Source organism: Columba livia, chromosome 12 (assembly GCF_036013475.1).
Source record: "Columba livia isolate bColLiv1 breed racing homer chromosome 12, bColLiv1.pat.W.v2, whole genome shotgun sequence".
Classification (NCBI taxonomy): domain Eukaryota; kingdom Metazoa; phylum Chordata; class Aves; order Columbiformes; family Columbidae; genus Columba; species Columba livia.
In genome coordinates, this window is record NC_088613.1 from 18,517,755 (window position 1) to 18,538,002 (window position 20,248).

At 41.4% G+C, this 20,248-nt stretch overlaps 1 protein-coding gene across 7 annotated transcripts; it reads left to right on the forward strand.

The window, feature by feature from the left end:
* Window positions 1-1,675: 1,675 nt before the first annotated feature.
* Window positions 1,676-20,136, forward strand: RLIM (ring finger protein, LIM domain interacting). 7 transcript variants are annotated; one of them, XM_065078016.1, is made up of 5 exons: window positions 1,799-2,031; window positions 3,097-3,157; window positions 11,914-12,102; window positions 12,917-13,000; window positions 13,833-20,136. In XM_065078016.1, the coding sequence occupies exons 3-5, from the start codon at window positions 11,934-11,936 to the stop codon at window positions 15,383-15,385; spliced, it is 1,806 nt and encodes a 601-aa protein (XP_064934088.1). In that variant the 5' UTR covers window positions 1,799-2,031; window positions 3,097-3,157; window positions 11,914-11,933; the 3' UTR covers window positions 15,386-20,136. The 7 variants fall into 7 exon arrangements, with proteins under 7 accessions (XP_064934089.1, XP_064934087.1, XP_064934088.1 ...); XM_065078018.1 differs by having other exon boundaries at window positions 13,851-20,136; XM_065078017.1 differs by lacking the exon at window positions 3,097-3,157 and having other exon boundaries at window positions 1,676-2,031; window positions 13,851-20,136.
* The last annotated feature ends 112 nt before the right edge of the window (window positions 20,137-20,248 follow it).

Genomic DNA, 20,248 nt, shown 5'->3' on the forward strand with positions numbered 1-20,248 from the left:
CTTAAGCGTCCTTTTCTGTTAAAATGCTGGTGCCATTAACACATAATCAGGACCTGCCAAGGAGTCAGATCCTGAAGCCCTTATTCCCCCTTGTTTTGTTCACATTCAGGGATATTTCCCAAGAAATATTTCAAGCTTCAAGACTTTTCTTTGAGCATTATTTTTGTGATTTTTGTTACAAACTCCACTCCAGCTGTGCTAGGAAAAGATCCAGTAAACTAGAATAGTATCCATGGTTTGGCCCAAAAAGAACGGGTCTGAGCATTGACAGGAATGTCTTCCTGTAGAGCTGCAAGGAAAAAAGATAAAATGGGGAACATACAGGTAAAATACGGCAACTGCAAGACTAAAAATGTGAAAATATGCAGGTAATATATAGAAGCTGCACCACTAAAAATGCAGCGAATATATAGGAAAAATATGGTACGTTAACCACTAAAATTGTGACGAATATACAGGCAAAAAATGGTAGCTGTAGTGCTAAAAATTGCCAAACATCCAGGAAAAATACGGAAGTTACACCGCCAGAAATGTGGCAAATATACGGGTAAAATAAGGCAGCTGTACCGCTGAAAATGTGGTGAATATACAGGAAAAATATGGTACCTTCACCACAAAAAATGTGAAAATATGCAGGTAATAAACAGTAGCTGCACCGCTAAAGATTTGGTGAATGTATGGGAAAAATACGGTAGTTACACCGCTAAAAATATGGTGAATATATAGGAAAAATATGGTACCTGCACCGCTAAAACTGTGACAAATACACAGGTAATATACGGTAGTTGCACCGCTATAAAACGTGGTGACTATACAGGTAAAATACTGTACATGCACTACTAAAAATGTGGTGAACATACGGGTAAAATACTGTACCTGCACCAATTAAAAAGTGGGGAATATACAGCTAAACTGTATATTCAACAAACTTTAAATGCAACACACCCTTAGCTTGACGGCAATCTCACTAATATGATAATAAACTGCCAAAAGGAGAAGCAAAGGTGTCTTGTGGACTTCCTGACACCACGTAAATCCTCAGAAATATGTTTTTTCTCTAAATACGGGATCTTGCTTGAAAATGAAGATGACTTCCTTGAAAATCACCTCTGTTTTCCTTAAAGTCTTTTTCAAGGGAGACTCTTCAGTGGGATCTTTCCAAACCCTGAAGGAAACCCCTCTCCACTGATCCTCAGCCTGGCATGGCTTCCCTGAAGTTTAACCTGGGAGCAGGACTCAGACAACACTGTTCAATTAATTAAGGCTGATACTGGAAAAGAGGTGCATCTTACGTTTTATACAATGTGTGAGTTGTCTTTAATACACGACACTGGGTTAGGCAGCAGCAAAAACCCACCATGAGGCAAAATGCAGCCACCGTTCAAAGGGGAGGAGAGCGAACGTCAGACACGGCTCCTCGCTGACGATTACCTCCTCAGCCTTTGGGAACGTTGGCCATTGTCAGCCTCAAGCGCGGGCACCTCCGCCTGGCACACTGTGAGGTGACACGAAATGGCCCCCGCACTGACAGGCCGGGCTCCACTGGGGAGCACCGCGGACAGGCCCTGCTGAGCCCCGGGACCCTCGGCACCCCCGCGGGGCCGCAGGAGGCAGAGGAGCGGCCGGGAAAGCCCCGGGGGCGGCCACGTCTCCATGACACCCGCCCGCGGCCCTCGGCCTTTACCCCGCTTCAAAATGGCGGCGCCCCCTCGCGCCGGGGCCGCTCTACCCGCCGGGTCCTCCACACTCATCTCGTTGGGTCGCGCTCCCCCCTCCTCCCCGCCTACCCCGCAGGGGGTGGCGGCGCTTGCGCAGAGGCGCGTGCGCCTACACTTCCGCTTGTCGGCGGCCGCTTCCGGGCCCCCGTTCCTTGGTAACAATGGAGCAGAAAATGGCCGCCTGAGAGGGGAGGGAGGGCGACGCTGCGGCTGTTTGGGGACGGACGGAGCGGGGCGAGCCGGGACCGAGTCCCCTGAGGAGCGAGGAGAGTAGCGGAGCGAGAGCTGGGGAGGCGGCGGCAGGCGGCGGGCGGTGAGTATCGAGGCCGGAGGCGGACTCTCAAAATGGCCCGGAGAAGGGAGAGGCCCAGGCCCAGGGGAGGCGGCGGCTGCGGTCCCCGCCCGAAACCGGGGGCGGCCGGAGGTCGCTCTGCCCCTGCTCTGGGCCTCCGCCGTGCGGAGTGCGGGGTCCCGGGGAGGGCAGGGCGGCTCCTGGCTCCGCGGAGGCCGGGAGGCCGCAGCCGCCCCGCGGCAGAGGCGGAGCGGGTGCCGTGATGGAGCTGCGGGCGGTGATGGCGGGCGGGTGTGCCCGGGGCACTGCGGGGATCCTCGGCCCCCAGGTGGGCTGGGCTCTGTCAGCCTGGCGCCTTTTCCCCTTTCTCCCGCCGGAGCGGGGCGAACCTGTTCCTCCATTTGGAGCTGGAGAAGGATTTGTGCTTCCCCCTCGGGCCCCTCACCCTTCAGGTGTCCGGTTGGGCTAGAGAAGGGGTTGCAATCAGCCCCTTTTTGGAGTAGTGGAGCGTGGGGAATTGTAGCCCTTATCTTGAGCTTCGCCATACAGTTTAGTGCCTGCTTAAGTAGTCGCAGCTCTTAGGACTGTGTTTTGAGGCTGTTGTGACAAGAAGCCCAGTCGTGGCAGATAGGCAAGAGGAACTCTTTACATCTTGCTGTGTCTGTTGCAAGGGTCTATATCAGCTTGTGAGCTGTTAAAACCGGTGAAGGCTGCCATTCCTATCCTGTTAGTTTTTCTCTAGTTAATCACGTCATCGGTGCTCTGTCACCTTAGTTTCCTGTGCAAGTTCTTCCTTCCCTTTTTCATACTGTTTGTTCGACATTTAAGGTTTCTCTTTACTGTGTTTAGAAACCATTGTCAAGTCCAGCTAGATGTATTTATTATTTTATGTTCAGTGATCTGCTTTAAAGGAGGAGCAATATCAGGTTGTATATAGTAGTGTATGTATATATAATGTAGTTGTTAAGGTTTGTTGTGTCTTAATTTTAGTGTGTAGTAGAAGGAGCCTTCTAAAAGGTTTCACAGCAAAATATTCAGATTTTATTTTTTATTTATAATAGTTTTGTTTGTTTCACCATTTTTCAGGAAGGTGGAGTCTATACAGAGAAGCTTGTAAACAAGAATTCAGACCTGGTTTTACCCAACGGTACTGGCACACATGTAATTTGTTTTCCCTGTCCGTTTTGGCAGTATGGGTTAATTTCAAGTTGAAAATCGTTGTCAAAATGCTAAAGAAGCTCTGACACCAATTTGTCCCTGAATTTTAATTGCAGTGACTTGTCAAGTCTTTTTAAAAAACAAACACTTGGCCGCTTCTTGAGCAGTTAATTATGCTAATTGAGAGTCAGATGCTTAGTTTTGTTGTAGTGGTCAAGTAGCAGTTAAACTACTGTATTCCCTCTCCAGGTCTACCCTTTTGGAATTAAAAGAATTATAGCTTGGAATTTTGTCTTGCCTGTTCCCGAGAAGAGAAAACACACCACACATTATAAAATTAAGGGCTTCTTGTTATGTTAGACCACTAAAGCATAACAACTCACCAGCAGTTCTGACTATGTAACTCTGTTTGTCACTGAAGCAACCGCACCAGCGTTTTTCAAACAAGTAGTGGTTGTCATCTGTATCATGTTTATTTTCCGTATTACTGAATTACTAGATGTGCCAGAGTATACTGGAAAACAGCACTGCAAGTGACTGGTCTCTGCTCCGTGTCTCTTTATATTAGTATTATTACTGGTATTTTTAGGGGAATGGATAATGTGATCCTTAAGTGGAAATGTTTTTAAAACATCTCTATATCGATATATCTGCCTAGCTTGTTCCTTTATTCTTCTTCCCTATGAGAATGTATCAAAATAAATTCCTTGATCTTAGTAGAATGTTTCTAGTTGCAGTGGAGGTGTTGTACTTGTTTGATTGGTTGGTTGTTTTTTTTTTATAGCCATAACATAATGTTATGATTTCATGTACTTGAGTCTAAAGATTGCATTTAAGTTCAATTTAATGTAGCTTAACACGTTACTAGGTTGTTCTGGCTTTTGTTTTGGTTTGGTTTTTTATAGAGAACTCAGTTTCCATATATTAAAACGCTTGATTTCAAACAAGATTATTGGGTATTTATCCAAGTTTTTGTGACTTAATCTCAGTCTTGATGAAAACTCATCAGCTTTTGAGCTTAGAAAAATTAATTTTGAAGGGATAAAACCAAACATGAAGTATTTTTATGGTGATCTCATTTATCTCAAAACCAATACTTCTAAACAGCATAGGAGTGTAATAAGTCTGAGCCAGGGCCTTGGTGTGGTGAGCAGGCATGTCCAGCAGCATCACAGAGACTCCATTTCGCTTTTGCACAGGTTCCTGGCTGCACTAAAGACCATAGAAACACACAAGCCTGTGTCTCCTTCCAGCTGTTCTGGTTTATATTAATGAGGTACTCATTAGTAAATTTTGCTGATGTGCTGTATTCAAGCTCAGCTTCTTACTCGAGGTGGTCTGCAGAGCTGCACTGTCTCATAAAACCATCTAATGATAATTGAATATATAGGAGAAGCCAGCACACATTTTCTCTTAATTTAGCAACTTGAAAGCATTTTGCTTAGAGCACTCTTAAATTCAATATGCAAGATGTATGTGCACATAGTCTTGTTAAAATGCTTGAGCTTGCCTGCCTTGGTATATCATCAGAAATGGAATTCTAGTCTTACAGATATCTGTTTATGTTCAGATAAATGTTACTTGATTTTATTCTCCACTTCTATATTTTTTAGGCACTAGACATAAACGACAAAAATCCATGTAGCAGAATTCCTGCGTGGGTTGTGGTTGTAATGATTGTTACTGTTGCGTTGGCCTTTTACTTTCAGTAGTTGCTGTATTAGCAGCAGTTTAGTGTAGATTGACAGTGAGATTTGGTAGTAAATTTAAAGATGTTTTTCTTTCTTCATTGAAATTCATTGAGTTATGATTGGCTTAGTGCTTTCACTAGCCAAAAGTTCTGTTTCTTCATGGTCATCCTGTAGTTTTGCAGGTACAACTTCTTGAATATCAATCCTGTTTATACTGCCGTCTTTTCAGTGTCAACACTGGTTACTTGCATGCAGCTTTACTTCTTCCTTTGAGCTTCAGAGTGCACTTTGTGCTTGCTGACCCACCAGCAACCTCAATGCTTAGGGGAAAAAAGCATAATTCCATGGGACTCTAGTGCTGGAAATTTGTTGCACCTCGTATATGCTAAGCTTTCTTTTCTGGGATATCTGAATTTGAGGGCAAAAGGCGGTACTATCTTACGTTTCTTCTCAACTTGTATGTAAAAACCGTTGTTTTAGTAAGTGCAGATGATAAAATGTGGAGCCTTGGGTTTTGGCAGTTCTTACTGCATTTTATTTTCAGAGCTCTGTCTTCATTCCACGTGCTCTCAGTATTCTGGACTTGCTAAGCTCTGCTCTTTCATATGGAAGATAACATTGGAAAACTAATTAGTTTTGCTTCTTTTTTAATTAGATCTCTTTGAGTTGGGAATTTATACTGTAAGATGGTTACTTTGCCTTAGATACCGTAGGGCTTTTGGAAATTGCAGGGATTCTGTACCCTTCACTTCTCTCTGACTTCACAGGAGTCGATAGTACATCTAATGATATTTCTCCATCTCACCAGTTGGTTCTGTTAGAATATTTTCCTCTTTCTTTTTTTTTTTAATTCCGTTGAATTTTCTGCAGCTGTTCTGCAAAAGTATTAATCTGCTTTCTATTGTTTAAAATGTGTGTTCAGAATGACATCTTGTTTTACAGACTTTGCTTTGAAATGTGCTGGGATAGTGAAATAGCAGAATTGATGTTTAACACTCCTTGTTAAGCTGGCATATAAATTTTATAGCAGTTTACACATAACGCTTCATAGAAGCCAAAATTTTCTTTCAGCTTTCCAAAAGTCATATGTTTTCTATGACATTTTTTGAGGCAAAGAGGACATACAGAGTTCTTGGATGCTTAAAATTTCTGGTAAGTTTAGTAGAAATCTATTAAGAGCGTAGATTGGTTGTTGCTCAGAGTGTCAATAGAAAGCAAGGATAGCAGATAAAAAAAGAGTATATCCAAAATTCATGAAACAACTTTGAAAACTAGTGAAGTTTGTTACTTGTTACCATCTCTAAGATGTAGATGAGTGATTTGTACCATTGCTATCAAAGCCTTCAGGGTGATCACAAAAGGAAACGTGTGCACCTGGATAAAAAGGAAAAAATACCAAACTTGACATAATGAAGCTCCATGTATAATGCAGAGACCTGTGGCATTTCACTGTTTTATGGTCTTTTTCCTTTAATGACAGGATTCACTGACAGTTCTCGCTTCTGCTTTTGAGCTTGCAGGCTTGAATGATGAAATATTTAAGAAGAAAATGTAGTTTCTGTTATGTCTTTCTGCTAATTTTGAGTGTTGAGAAGATGGATACTGACTGGCATGGAAACTATTTTCAGCTTTTAATTCTTCTAGGAAAATCTGGTGGTTGGGAGGTGGGATGGGTCAGATGAATACCGCATGTGAAGCTGGTTCTGTTTGTGCCTAAAGAACCCGGAGTAACAGAACTGCCTGTTCTGGCTGCTGTTCCTGTGTCATTTGAGAAATGGAATGGGAGAGACCGTGGCTGGGACTGGTCCTGCCAAACGGGGTGGTGTGTTGGGGCTGCTCAAGTCAGAGTTCGTGGAAAGCGCTTTGAACAGACAGCTGTGTTGTACTGCTGCTGTAGGGCTAAAATGTCTTTGAGGTATGATCAGTGAAAGTAGGGGAGAAAAAAATAGTTAATCTGTAACGACCCAAACCAGAAAATAAGTATTTCTGGCTTCCACTACTGAGTCACTTCTTGTAGTTGAAGGCTTTGATAATTTTTGCAGACTGGAAGTAAGCTAGGTGCTCTACCGGTCGAAGTACCTAATTAAGATGAGGTTATGAATCATAAATGAGAAATTAGCCTTCTGCTGAGCACATCTATGGAACACTTATTCATGTTGCCATCACCTTTTTTGTTTGTACAGAGGTATTAATTATGTTGCTGGGACGTGAGTTAATTCAGGAAACGTTCCTAACATACAGGGCACTACATTCTCATATAATGTTGAAATACCGGTAACACCTGGGTGGGGGGAATTTTTGAGGAAATTTTTATTGCACAGCTAGCTCATGAGCATCTGTTGTTTCTGCAGTTTAACTAATTCAGTGCCTTTCTCCTGTGAAAATTTGAGACTTGCCCCATAAATCTAATGAAGATTATTATAACTTTAAGGTATTTCTTTTCTTTTAACCCTGCAAATGAATGACTTCTGAATTTGTCAGATCTATGTTTTACTTAGTTTAATGAGAGTTCTAATGTTTTATGTATTTTTTAATTTAAAAAAAAATCAGGAATTCAGGCTAAGGTGTCTCTTGGTGTTCAATACAGATAACTAATGTCAGGAGATACTACATGTTTGTGAAGGAGGAAGAGCTGGTGATTTATCACTGTGCCTTATGGTCCATTAGTACTTTTTCTGGGAATAATCCTGTAGTCCGTAAGTGCTAAGCAGTATGGAGATACACAGTGTTATTGCTGAAGGTAAATGGACAATGCAAGTGTTTTATCACTGCTAGCTGCTGTCCCACTAGGTTGTTTTTAAGCAGTAGTAAATTCCTGACTGATTAGATTTTGTTTGCACATGACTTGGCAAAAGGGAAAATGTAAAATGTATCTTTTACCACAAGAACGATAACTTTGCGTTATTGAGGGAATACCTAGTACTCTTAAATTGTTTCTGTCCAAAGAAGCATAATAGTGCTTCCTCTTGAATAAAATAATGTAACAAACAGTACTTTTTGTGAGCTTACGGTTTTTGCTCCTGCAGTCTCTAGCAGCACTGGAGAGACAGCTCATCACTTGTGCTCTGAAATCTCTGAGCTTGTTGAAGCATAACTGCAGGGAAGATACTTTGCTGACTTGTGGAAGGATGGGAACACCAATTAAGAATTCACTGTAGTTATCGTGTCTGGATATTCAGCTGCTGAAGAATATTTTTTTCTTAGGAGAAAGTGGTTTATTCTATCTCTTATTCTGTTGTTTTGTGCAACCTTCAGGTGATTCCCCCGCCTCATTTTCCCATAGAGATATTTTAATTGTTGGATATCTCAGCTGAAGTTGGTGTTAATCAAGAGATTTGAATTTCCTGCTCATAGATGTGACCTTCCCCACCCTTTGTCAACTCAGTGCTGGCAAGGGAGGACACTAAAGAAGGAAATTCTGAATTTTTTAACGGAGTTGAAGCATACCTATTTATTAGATAATCAAATATGGGTCATTTTGTTGTAACTGAATAATAGACCTCTTGGTTTTCTCTCATTAGGTGTCCCTGTGTTACTGTAGTGAGCTTCCTTAAACCGGTCTTAATTTCCTGCAGTGTATGAGCTCATAGCAGGATCCTGCATGAGGAACAGGTTTGCAAATTATTTCTACAACACTCTACCGTGCTGAAATAGGAGTGAGGTGATGTAGTGGCTACCATGGGAATCCTGTTGTACAGGCAGGTGGGACCTATGGAGTCGTGCTGAGGAAGTTGTAGTCTAAATATTCTAGCAAGTTCAGCCTGGTAATGTGCAGCGCTCTGCAGTGGTGTGGGAGGTGAAGCTTAGAATGGACAATGTGGACAATGAGCTGAGTGGACAGTGAAGAGACGAAAGTAACAGGAGCCTTGGAGTAGAAGTGCTGTTTTCCATGTACTGGTTATGATATCAGAGCTCTAGTTTGAAGAGTATTGTCCCACTTTCTGTCAACCATAAGGCAGGGAGAATGTGTCGATGTGCATTTATGCATTTCTTTGCCATCTGTATTTCCATCAGTGTAAACATCCCATATAGATATATAGCATTTCTAGGATATTGAAGCTACACAGCCCGAAATTGGGGTACAACAGGCTAGTGTAATCTGTTACAGTAGCTTGTGATAGGAAAATACAGCGAGTTTGTCACTGGTAGAAATAGTCCTAATGTCAGCTAAAATCTTAATGCAAGATCCCACCTCTGAGGCTTTCTTCTTAGCACTAACATCCCTTCAGTCTGGACCAGCAACTGACTTTATGCTTTAGGAGGGAAGATATGAGATGATGGAAGAGAAAAGAGGAGCAAACCTGGAAATAAAACTGACTTTTGCTTATTCTGAGCATTTCCTAAAGGATCACCTCTCCAAGTGTATATCAGTCTATTGGCAAAGAAGAGGTTATTTATTTTTATTTATTATTTTTTTTCCCCACTTCACTTGTTTTGATGCTCCCTCTTTCCCTGACCAAGAATGATGCCCCTTCATCTTCTGAAATTGAATGGGTAAATGTCTTTGAATCAAAGAGGTATTATATAGCTAAGGTGCCTGCAAGCACTGGCATTTGCAGTTAAAAGGAAAATTTCAAAGCATAAGCAGTAAACAGATGTCATGCTCTGTGTGCATAGTGCAGTTTTCTTTTTTAAAAGCTGTTGTAGAATTAGTCTAATGTTAATATTACCATTATGAAGACATTCTATGTGTTTTAAAGTCCAAGGTGGCAGGTGTTTTGGGGAAAATATTTTACAAAACTTTATGCTGCACCTGTCCCTTAACATCTTATTCCAATCCTTTATTTTATTAATCTTACTGTCAAGTTTGCTTCATTGTTGTCCTAAAAAATGGAGTGTTGGTTGGAGTTTTGCTGTGTATCCCCAGAGAACTAATGTATCTTTCAAGGTTTTGTTTTGGGTGCAAGTCTCTTGTTCTGCTTGAGGCTTTATTCAGATGTTTCTCTTATAAGCAGCTGTCTTTATATTCTAGAGAAGATACCAGAAATATATCTTTAAGTGAAGTTACTTGGAGTTGTCATTCTGCTACAGAAAGCTTGTTAAAAGTTGTTTGAGTTTCAAACAACGCTATGTTCTCATTAGAAATAATTCTGAGGTTTAAAGGACATACAGATTTCATAACTGAGCCCAGTCTGAGCTGAACCTATCTGCTGAAACCATTGCACAACTCTTACTTTGAATGGGTTTGTTTATCGCTGTATTTGACAACATGTCACATGCAAGTCTTCAGACAGGCCGTGCAGTCTTTAGATTGCACCAGAGATTTAGCAATGCAGAGAAAGCTGATAGGCTTCCATTAGAAATGGTAGTAACCCTGGCGATGGCTGCTGCTTACTGATGAAAAGGTGGAAGATAAGCCTAATTTCTCTGGTAAAATGGCAGAAATTCACAGAGCCAAACAATACCAGTAGCCTTGCATACTGTATTACTGAGCGGCAACAAGTAATTTGTGTCTTAATGTGACTAACTTAAAAACAAGTTCTGCTGTGTCACAATTCAAAACAGAGGGCTGGAGTAGCTATTTTTTCATCTGCAAGTCTGCAATATGGGATGTCCCATCCTGTGGAATTTTCTGCTGTTACACACTGAGGTTGTCAGTGCACTTTAATTTTCACGATAGCAGCTGAACTAAACTACCTGCAGAGATCACGCAATGCTGCTTTTCTGTGGGGCTGCACTAATGTAAACTGTGGGCAGGCTTGACTTGACAGCTGTGCTGACAAACCAAAAAAAGATGCTTTTTGCACTAGACAGATGTCTAAGTGTTGGAAACTTTCCAGTGAGAAGCAGAAAAGCTTTATTCTTCCAGTATTTTCATGTCACATGAAGTATGGTTTAAATGAAAGGAATGTTTTCTGATGGGGAATATTATTGCAGAGCTTTTTAGCATGCAGAGGATTAGCTTGCTAATCACCTCTCTGAGTAAATTCTACCAGTTGTACAGGAAAATTCTTGACGTTGTGAATAGCAAGGCATAGTGATTAAGGAAACTAGTTATTATTTTAACTTCATTTGATATATTTGCATGACACAACTAGTTCCAGAACGTCTCCCGCATTTGCATGTATTTTGGTATAATATTTATATAGACATGGCATTCATGGATAATTTGTTTTTTTGAGAGAGAGACATCGTCAGGGAAGTCATGCAAATGAAAAACAATATGAGAAGATTTTACTAAAAAATACACAAGATACAAGACTGCATTTTATCGCAGAAGTTATACCTGGTATACACTGTGGAGTTTTGTCCTGGAAATTCCAGTCCTCACCATCAGTAATTCAGTAAATGCTGAAATTTGCAAGCAAATTCTTTTCTTGACATAAAACTACAAATTTGATTTTACAAACCTCTTATTTTTTTTTTTTTTTTTTTCCCTTTAGGAAACTAATAATATGGTTTTCATTTTGTTTTTTTCTTTTCTCACACACAGTATCCGTGGCATCTTCTGTTTTATATGTTTGAATTCTTTGTAACGTTTCATTCTGTTAAAATTCACGGGGATTTTGAAGAGGGCGTTTCTCATAGCAGGCAGTAAATTAAGTTGATTCCTGCTTTCCTTACTATAGCACAGGGCAGGAAGAAGTGATGGACACTTAATCCCTTGCTTGTTTAGAGTTAGGGAGCATGATCCAGGCTGGTTTGCTTTTCTGCCTGTTCCACGCTGTTGTGTGGCACTGCAAGGCATGCTGTGTGCAAGTATTAGGAATGTTTTACACTAAAAAGCAGGTAGTCATGGACACATCAACAGTGTAAAGATGGATGAAGAGTTATGACTGATAGTATTCCACGTGTTCGTACTTGCCGCTTTGTTGAGTATTTGATAATAGGTATAGATTCTGTTTGCACTTCTTAGAGGTTCATGCTTTGAGAATGATTTCATTTGTGATCCCTGTGGTTATGCAGCTTATCTTAACTGAAGCTTCATCAGCAAACTTATTACCCCTCGCCAAATTTAAGGATAACAATGAGGAATGTCATGCAGGTCAAACATGCCTGTATTTCATGCCATGTTTCACTCTGCTGGATGAAGTGTTTGTTTTCTTCCTTTTAGGTACTCTTCCACTCATCAAGATGGAAAGCTCAGATTCTAGCGATAAAGGAAATATTGATCAATCAGAAGCACAACGTCAGAGTCAACTAGATCGTTTAGATCGAGAAGAAGCTTTCTATCAGTTTGTAAACAACCTGAGTGAAGAGGAATACAGGCTTATGAGAGATAACAATTTGCTAGGAACACCAGGTAGGTAATGCTTGGGTATGTACAGCTTACTCAAATTGCTTGTAGGCAATTTGTGTCATTTTCTGTACTCCTGAAGCTGTTTTCCCCATATAGTTTGTGTGCTGCAGTTGTGCTTCATGGTAGGAAATAGCTTCTTGCTCGTTTGTGCATACTCAAATTTGAGTAGTCCCCTGACTAGTAGAGAGGTAACTAGGATGATGTGCACCGAGAGTTAACCCAGTTCCAGTTATCGGTCCTTAGACACTTTTGATTGAAAAGTAAACCTCCCTTAAGCATCTCTGTGAAAATTTTGTGCTGGTGAGGTTAAGGGTTTGTAACTAGAATAAATAGTCTGGTGCAAGATTCTGCATGGGCATTTTTATATCCATTTTCAATTGACTTAATACTTTAAATTGACTATAGGTTGATACCTAATTCAAACCAGTTCTAATTTAAAACGTGACTCCAACTAATTTAAACCTTTTTCATGCTTGTGAAAGGGTTACCTTAAATATTTCACTCTGGACAGCTATTTAATTGGTATAGGATGATGAAAATTGCTGATAAGCTGTAGAGGTTATAGAACCAGAAAGCATATCTGTCTTGAATAGGTTGAAACTGTTGGCATCTTTCAGCTTCAGTAAAACTTACTTGGGACAGTGTTGCTGAAGTGTCCGAACTTCCCCTTAGCAACCTGTTTGACAGTCTCTTTATGGCAGGATTTCATTAGTAAATAAGACAAGCAGTGGCTTGTACCTTCTCTAGAAGCTTTTAGTAATGCTTGCCATACAAGTGATTTGGAAATATTTTTGGAAAATTTTGCTTATTTTCTAAGGTGAAATTACTGAAGAAGAGTTGCTGAGAAGGCTACACCAAGTTAAAGAAGGTCCGCCACAGCAAAACAGTGATGAGAATAGAGGTATATACAGTATTTGTGAAAACTCTTAACTTTAGCACCCCATACGGACCTTAAGTTGAGTGCAGGAGTGGAACAAGTTAAGCCTAGGCAGGTGCAAGGTGAGCTTTGTTTCAAAACTAAGCGAACATTATGTCTGATATCTGCTGCAGAGGTCAGTTTGGGACAGATTTCACTCATAACAAATCTGTTACTTGCATCAAGATAAAGTCAAATTTAGACTGGTGTGTGGTGGGGGTTTTTTCTTTGTTTTTTTAATTTAAGGTGCCTTTCTGCCTGCTCCCTTCTGGGATGCTTTTTGGAATCCCTCTTTTTTTTTATTATTCACCATTCTTCCCTTTCAAAGATGCTGTATTTCTTTTGTTATTACCCTTCTGTAGAGATTGGTGGAGGATGCTTGGAGCTTGCCACTGGGGTTCATTCTTTAGTGAGGTAAATTTGCTGCAAAGGTGTTCCTCAAGTGAAGGGTCAGGACAAACTTAGTTCTCTGTTTAGCACTCAATAGATCACTTAATTGTTTGCAAAGGAAAACACAGATTATTGATGTGTTATGACACCTGAAATGTGACTTTCCATTTACTTACGATAAACAATATGTGTTCTTTTGATGACTTGTTTGCTACATGATGGATGCAGTCTATCTGTACGTATTAGAAAAATGTCCACTCCCACTCCCTTAAAAGAGCTCTGGTAGATAAGAATGGTGATGCTACGCGTGAAACCACAATAGCGCTTGGTAGGATTAAGCACTTCTAGATTGTCACCTGTTAAACTAAGCAGTTATGTTCATGGAAGAGATCACTCCAAAATTAGCTCAGTACTCTAATTTTGGTAGTTCCCTGTCGTTTTGCAGGTGCAGAGTCCGCAGAAGATGTTTCAAATGGAGATTCTATAATAGACTGGCTTAATTCAGTCCGACAGACTGGAAATACAACACGAAGCGGGCAACGAGGAAACCAGTCTTGGAGAGCAGTGAGCAGGACTAACCCAAATAGTGGTGACTTCAGATTCAGTTTGGAAATAAATGTCAATCGTAATAATGGGAACACAAATCCAGAAACTGAGAATGAGCCATCTGTAGAGCCTTCCGGTGGGGAGGATTTGGAAAACAGCCAAAGTGACTCTGAAATTCCAAGGTCTGAATCACCATCTGTAAGGCAGCCTGGATCAGAAAGGAGCACTTCAGAGGAGCTGACAACTGAGGAAGCTTCCCCTCCTAGAGGGCAGAGGAGAGCGAGAAGCAGGAGTCCAGAACAGCGGAGAACACGGGCTAGGACTGATAGAAGTAGGTCACCTATTAATCCAGTGAGTGAGACTCCTCGCAGGTCTCATCACAATACGTCATCTCAAACGCTTGACCACTCCTCAGTGAATGAAGCTGAGGGAAGCTCTAGAACTAGGCAGCATGTGACATTAAGGCAGCACACAGTGGGAACTGAGGTGCCAAGTGAAAATGCAGTTCTGTTTTCAACCCCTGAAACAAGACCTGTTCCTCAAGCGGCAGGTTCTTCAGAAACCAATGGCACCAGTGAGACCGCAACTCCTGGGCAGAGGCCTCCTACCATAGTACTTGATCTTCAGGTGAGAAGAGTTCGGCCAGGAGAATATCGGCAAAGAGACAGCATAGCCAACAGAACACGGTCCAGGTCCCAGACACCCAACAACACTGTCACATACGAAAGTGAACGGGGGGGGTTTAGGCGCACATTTTCACGTTCAGAACGGGCTGGAGTGAGAACTTACGTCAGTACTATTAGGATTCCGATCCGTAGGATCTTAAACACAGGCTTGAGCGAGACTACATCAGTTGCTATTCAGACTATGCTCAGGCAGATTATGACAGGCTTTGGAGAGCTGAGTTACTTTATGTATAGTGATAGTGATGCAGATCCGAGTGGCCCAACTCCAAATCAGAACGTGGATGCTTCTGAGCCCCAGAATGGAGGTGGTGGTACTTCAAGCAATGAAAGTACAGATGCTAGCTCAGGGGAGGTGTACGAAGGTGGTAATGACAGTGGTTCAACATCTGGTGCCAGACGGGAAGGTCGGAATACGAGGGGATCAGTCACGTTTGAAGAAAGTGGTTCTCTGCCATTCCTTAGCCTAGCACAATTTTTCCTACTAAATGAAGATGACGATGACCAACCAAGAGGACTCACCAAAGAACAAATTGACAACCTAGCGATGAGGAATTTTGGTGAGAGCGATGCTCTGAAAACCTGTAGTGTGTGTATCACAGAGTACACGGAAGGCAACAAGCTCCGTAAATTGCCTTGTTCGCATGAGTATCATGTCCACTGCATTGATCGCTGGTTATCAGAAAATTCCACTTGTCCCATTTGTCGCAGAGCAGTCTTAGCTTCTGGTAACAGAGAGAGTGTTGTCTAAATGCAGTTGGAATTTTGGCCAAGCAGCTAGTGTGATAGTGATGGGCAAAGAAGTCACTTCCTTTATGGCCACTTTTTGAGTGGTACCTCAATGTATAGTAATGACTTGGAGTGAATCTTCCATCATTAAAGCCTTTTCTCTGGATTCAAGCTTTTAAAATTGGAAAATTTCTTTAATTAGAGTTTTCAAGTTCTAGTCAGTTTGGGTGTTAAATTTCACGTGTCCCAAAGACATCTACCCACTTAAAATATTTTGTTTTTCTTTGTGAAGAGTATTAAGTTCTTCCCTCACCCAGCCCCTGCCATCGCAGTCTAATAAACGTTTTGTCCTCAAGATTGTGCTTATGAGGAGTTCTTTGAGAAGTCATCCTGACTAAACGTACATGAGTCATAGAGGAATTTTTGCAAGAAATCCAACTATCTGAAAGAAGAATCTGAACTTAATTGCACACTTGAACATACTTTTAATTTTCATACTGGGTTAATATTGGACATGGCTGTGTAAATAACACTAATGTTAGCCCTTTCCCCATCACTATGGCACGCTGTAGGATGAGCTGTTAGCTTAATTGGGATATTTATCTTGTTGTGGAAATATAAGAATTGCCTATGCTTGTTGAAATAAAAAAAAAATATCTGTTTTAAAATTGTAAAGCTTTTTTGTAGAAGCTCAGTACTTTTCCAATGCACTGTTGTACTAACGCATTAAGAATTAAAATTGTACCCTGCTTAGAAATCAAGAACGCTTTTCATACAAAACCCACCACACAGAGCGCAAATACGAGAGAGCTGCTTTTGTAACTGTGTACCTGTCAAGAGCAGTGCATATCTGTACTATTTATGTGAACAGCTACTGTAATATAAAAACAGTTGAATTAGACATCTGAATTGCATTAAAAACAAAAACAAAACAAAATCAGAAATGAAATGTTATAATTGCAGTGTTGTGGCTCGGTAACGCCACCAAAAAAGGTGATAAAAATTAGAGACTGCTCTAATGGCTGGTTACTTCTTGGTATGGTTGCTAATATGTAATAATACAAACCCGTATGTACCAATTCAGTGAAGTTTATGCCCAATTTTTCTATCAAATTTTACTTTCAATTTTTGCAGCAACTCTGTAACTATTCAGCAGACAGGATTGAGTTTCTATTTTCTTCCCCCCCAACTTTAACTATATGAGTAACCTCTGGCCCTGGTGAGTGAACATGCTGCGCTAGCCAGTGTTAGTGGCCTGTGGCTCAAGTGCCACTGAACAATAACTTAAGTATTTACTGAAAAACAGATTAGTAGAGTGTTAGGTTAACTTTTAAAATTACAATTGATTATGGGAGCACACTTGCAATGTAGCAAATTCTAAGAATAACGTTTAAAAAACCCATCAAACTCTTTATGCTTGTATTGCACAGATTAAAATGAATTGAATTTATTTCTAAAATTATGTGTGTGACATATCAAAATCAAGAATCAGAGAATGTACCTTGACTCATCAGTGTCAGGGGAAAAATCCTTCAACCTCAATGACCAATTCTTTGGTTTGTTCTTTATTTTTTTTTCCTAGCTTATGTGTGCAACAAGGACAGCGATATTTATTTCAGCACCGGGGCAGTAGTTATGAAGGAATATGAACTGCTCTTGCTGGCTATGTGGGAAATGTGGCTTGTTCCTCAGATGACAAAACCAAAGCCGGCCTATCTCTTTTTCCTAATTAAAACACATTTTGGGTGTTTTATAGTGGTGGTTGCATAAGCTCTAGTCTCTGCTCTGAGCCCTTTTTAACATCTCATCAGCTAGTTAACGATTCCACCATGTCCCCAAATTCCACATTATTTTCTGTGTGTGCGTTTTGTGGTGTTTGGTTCGGTGGGAAAGCCTGACTGGCTGTTGAGCTCGCTTTGCTCCTGGTGGGACACGCCGTCGTGGCCGAGGGAATACGTGTATTCTTTTTCGACAGAAGAATAAATAAGCTCATGGTTTTTGCATTTTTTCCCTCACGCGCACATCACTCTCAAATTGGAAGGTAGCTCTTAATTTCAGGTGCTGGAATCTCTATGCCAAAACTTCCTTGACAAAATCACAGTGCTGAGTTTCTTCCAGTCGCATTCGCATGGCAAATACATGCTAGCAGTTGCAGTTTCCAGGAGCTTTACTGACTTACTGGAGCATAGAATTAGGAGGAGAAAAACCCTTTCTACTTTAATACTGTGTTAGACTCTGAAAGTCTGACATCTCTGAGGACTAACGCTGGTGACCAGCGAGAAAGGAGCCCACTAGCGCTATTTAACGTGAAGCACGGCTGCGATACGTGTCATTCAGCATCGCTTTCTTTTGAATGTTCTGAGTTTCCAGTAACTGTTCACGTTGGTGGAATCAACTTTACGGTTTTGTTATAGCTTAATAGTGGCATGCCTTAACATTATATCTTTCTGTAACAAGAGCAACTAATAAAATGTTGGAGGTTTCCCAAATGGTACCAAGAACAAATAATTTAACCTGAGTTCAGGAGACCTTAAATGTTCTCAATGTTTTATTAATACACACCTTTTCCAACACTGAGCCTGCAGAAAGTGCTGGGGGTTCGTTGCCTGACGTCTGGAGGAGTTGGCTGAGCTGAAATTGCTGGTACAGCAAAGACCTGTTGAAATGGCTGAGTCATCTGTCAGCCTCTGGTTATTCAGTTTCTATTCTTTTACGGTTAGATTGGGATTAGGAAAAGCCAATATTAACGCTTCGGTTGCTAACAAAGAGCGAAAGACGCTCTAAGGTTCACAATTAGCCTAATTTACAGTTCGTGAATCATTTTGGTATTGAGCGCTTGTGCGCACCTACACTTTCTCGGCACTGCAGGAGGGATACAGCCGCTCAGCTTCTTGTAGCCAGATGCTGGCTGGGTTTGTCACTGTCACAGGCTGGTTGTACAGACATGAGTCCGAGGAGGCAGCGGGGCCCTGCCATCAGCTGCCTGGGTCACAGTGCCACCTCCTGGGAGCCTCCGTGTCCCCACAGCCAGGACAGCTCTGGCCTCTGCGCTGTGAGCAGCTGCTCTCTGGGGCATTGGAGGTTGTTGCTTGCTTTTCTTTTTGAAGGAGGCTCCCTGTTGCCTGCCTCAGCAGTTATCGTGTTGGATGTTTTCAAACCACAAACCACCCAGGCTCCTGCTGTGAATATCTGGTGTGTGAGCTCCGTTCCTTTTTTATTTAAGGAGTGTGTTTGATAGTTTAACTCAGATTATGAACTGATACAGAGTTGTGGGGGCTGACTTCATGGTTTTTTAATTGAGGCTTTATCCATTAAAAGACTGTGAAGAGTTATTCCTGGGGTTTGTTAGATTTCCCTTTCACGTGTGCTTTTCTATTTCTTTTAACAAGTTGGGTTTTTTGTGAAGACCTTCAAGGCAATTAATTGACTTGTTTTAAGAATTATTTGATTAGTGTAGGTACTGCATGCATAGAAATTACTCATTAAAAGTTTCAAGACATTTTGTAGGAAGTATTGATGTGCAGGCACAGCAGCTGCACTGACATGATATACCCCATTTTGAAGGAGCCATAATTGTCCATTGTGTCAACTCGCAAACGAACGCAGTTTCCCACCGGACTTTCCACAATAGACCATAATGACTGTCACTCCCATCTCCTGTCACTTGTCTGCATTATGCAAATGCACAGAGTCCAAGGGACCGTTTCCTTGGTGTTTATCTTGAATTGGTGCTTGCACAAAGAGGAGCTTCCCAGTGGTCTCGTAGTAACGAGGGTCTCACGTGAAGCTGTGACAGGAACCGCGGTGAAGGCGGACTGTCGGGCTCTGACTTCTAGCAGTGCCATGAGGGCCCTTCTGAATTGCCCGGTGTGATCCTCACTGTCACGCTGCAATACAAAGCTTCATCTTGTCAGCTTAAGCCGCAGCCTTCTCTTTAGTTTGGGATCCTTTTGATTAACATGTCCATTCGTGTCACTGTCCCATGTCTTGGTTTGCTCAAACTCGCTCCTGCTGCAGGAGCTTGTGTCACTTTGTTCAGGGTATGGAAGCGAGTGCTGGAGCTGATGGGGTGGCCGGTCGCTGTGGAAATGTCCGTCTGCTCCCAGCAGGAGGTGCTTTGGCTCAGGGTTGGCTTGGAGCCATGTATGGGGAATTTATAACAAATTAAGGAATGTTTCCAACCTTTACATAGACCAGGCTTTTTGTTTGTTTATCCTTGACTAGGGAGGGAAGAAGGAGGGTGAAGAGACAGAATCAACAGTAACTTACCCAAAGTACATATAGGTTGTGCTGCGTTAAAAATGAAGTTTGCATCTGTTACACCAGGGCTTCCCAACCGATTTTTCATATGAGGTATCTCCTTTTTTTTGTTTCCTTCTTTTTCTTATGGGGAAACAGACCACTGAATTTGTTTTGATTGTTTTCTCTGGTTTTGTTCCCTTAAGCTAAACTAACTGAGACCCCTTCCTGAATGTCACTGTCTGCTAGTAAGGCTGTTGGTTGGGAAGCCCTGAATTCAACGGAGAATGTATCCGATTTTTGTAGTTATTGGGGTTTTTGTTTGTTTGATTGTTTGTTTTGGTTTTTGATTGTTTTTTACAGTGCTTTACATCTATCTATACTGGACTGGCTTAATACCAAATGGTACTCTGAGGTCATTGGATGACAGTTTGACCAGATTTGATCGATAGCTAGCGTTTAGGAGGCGTTTGTTCCCTATGTAAGATGTCATAATGCAAATTTAAATAGACTCAATAAAATGCATGAAGTGTTCATTTTGTGCTTGATCATCACTCCTTGGGTTTATTCTTACAGAGGGAATGCACTGGAGCAGAAATGATGGTGGATGTGGCAGGAGTTTATTTCCTCCGTATACCTTTTTCTT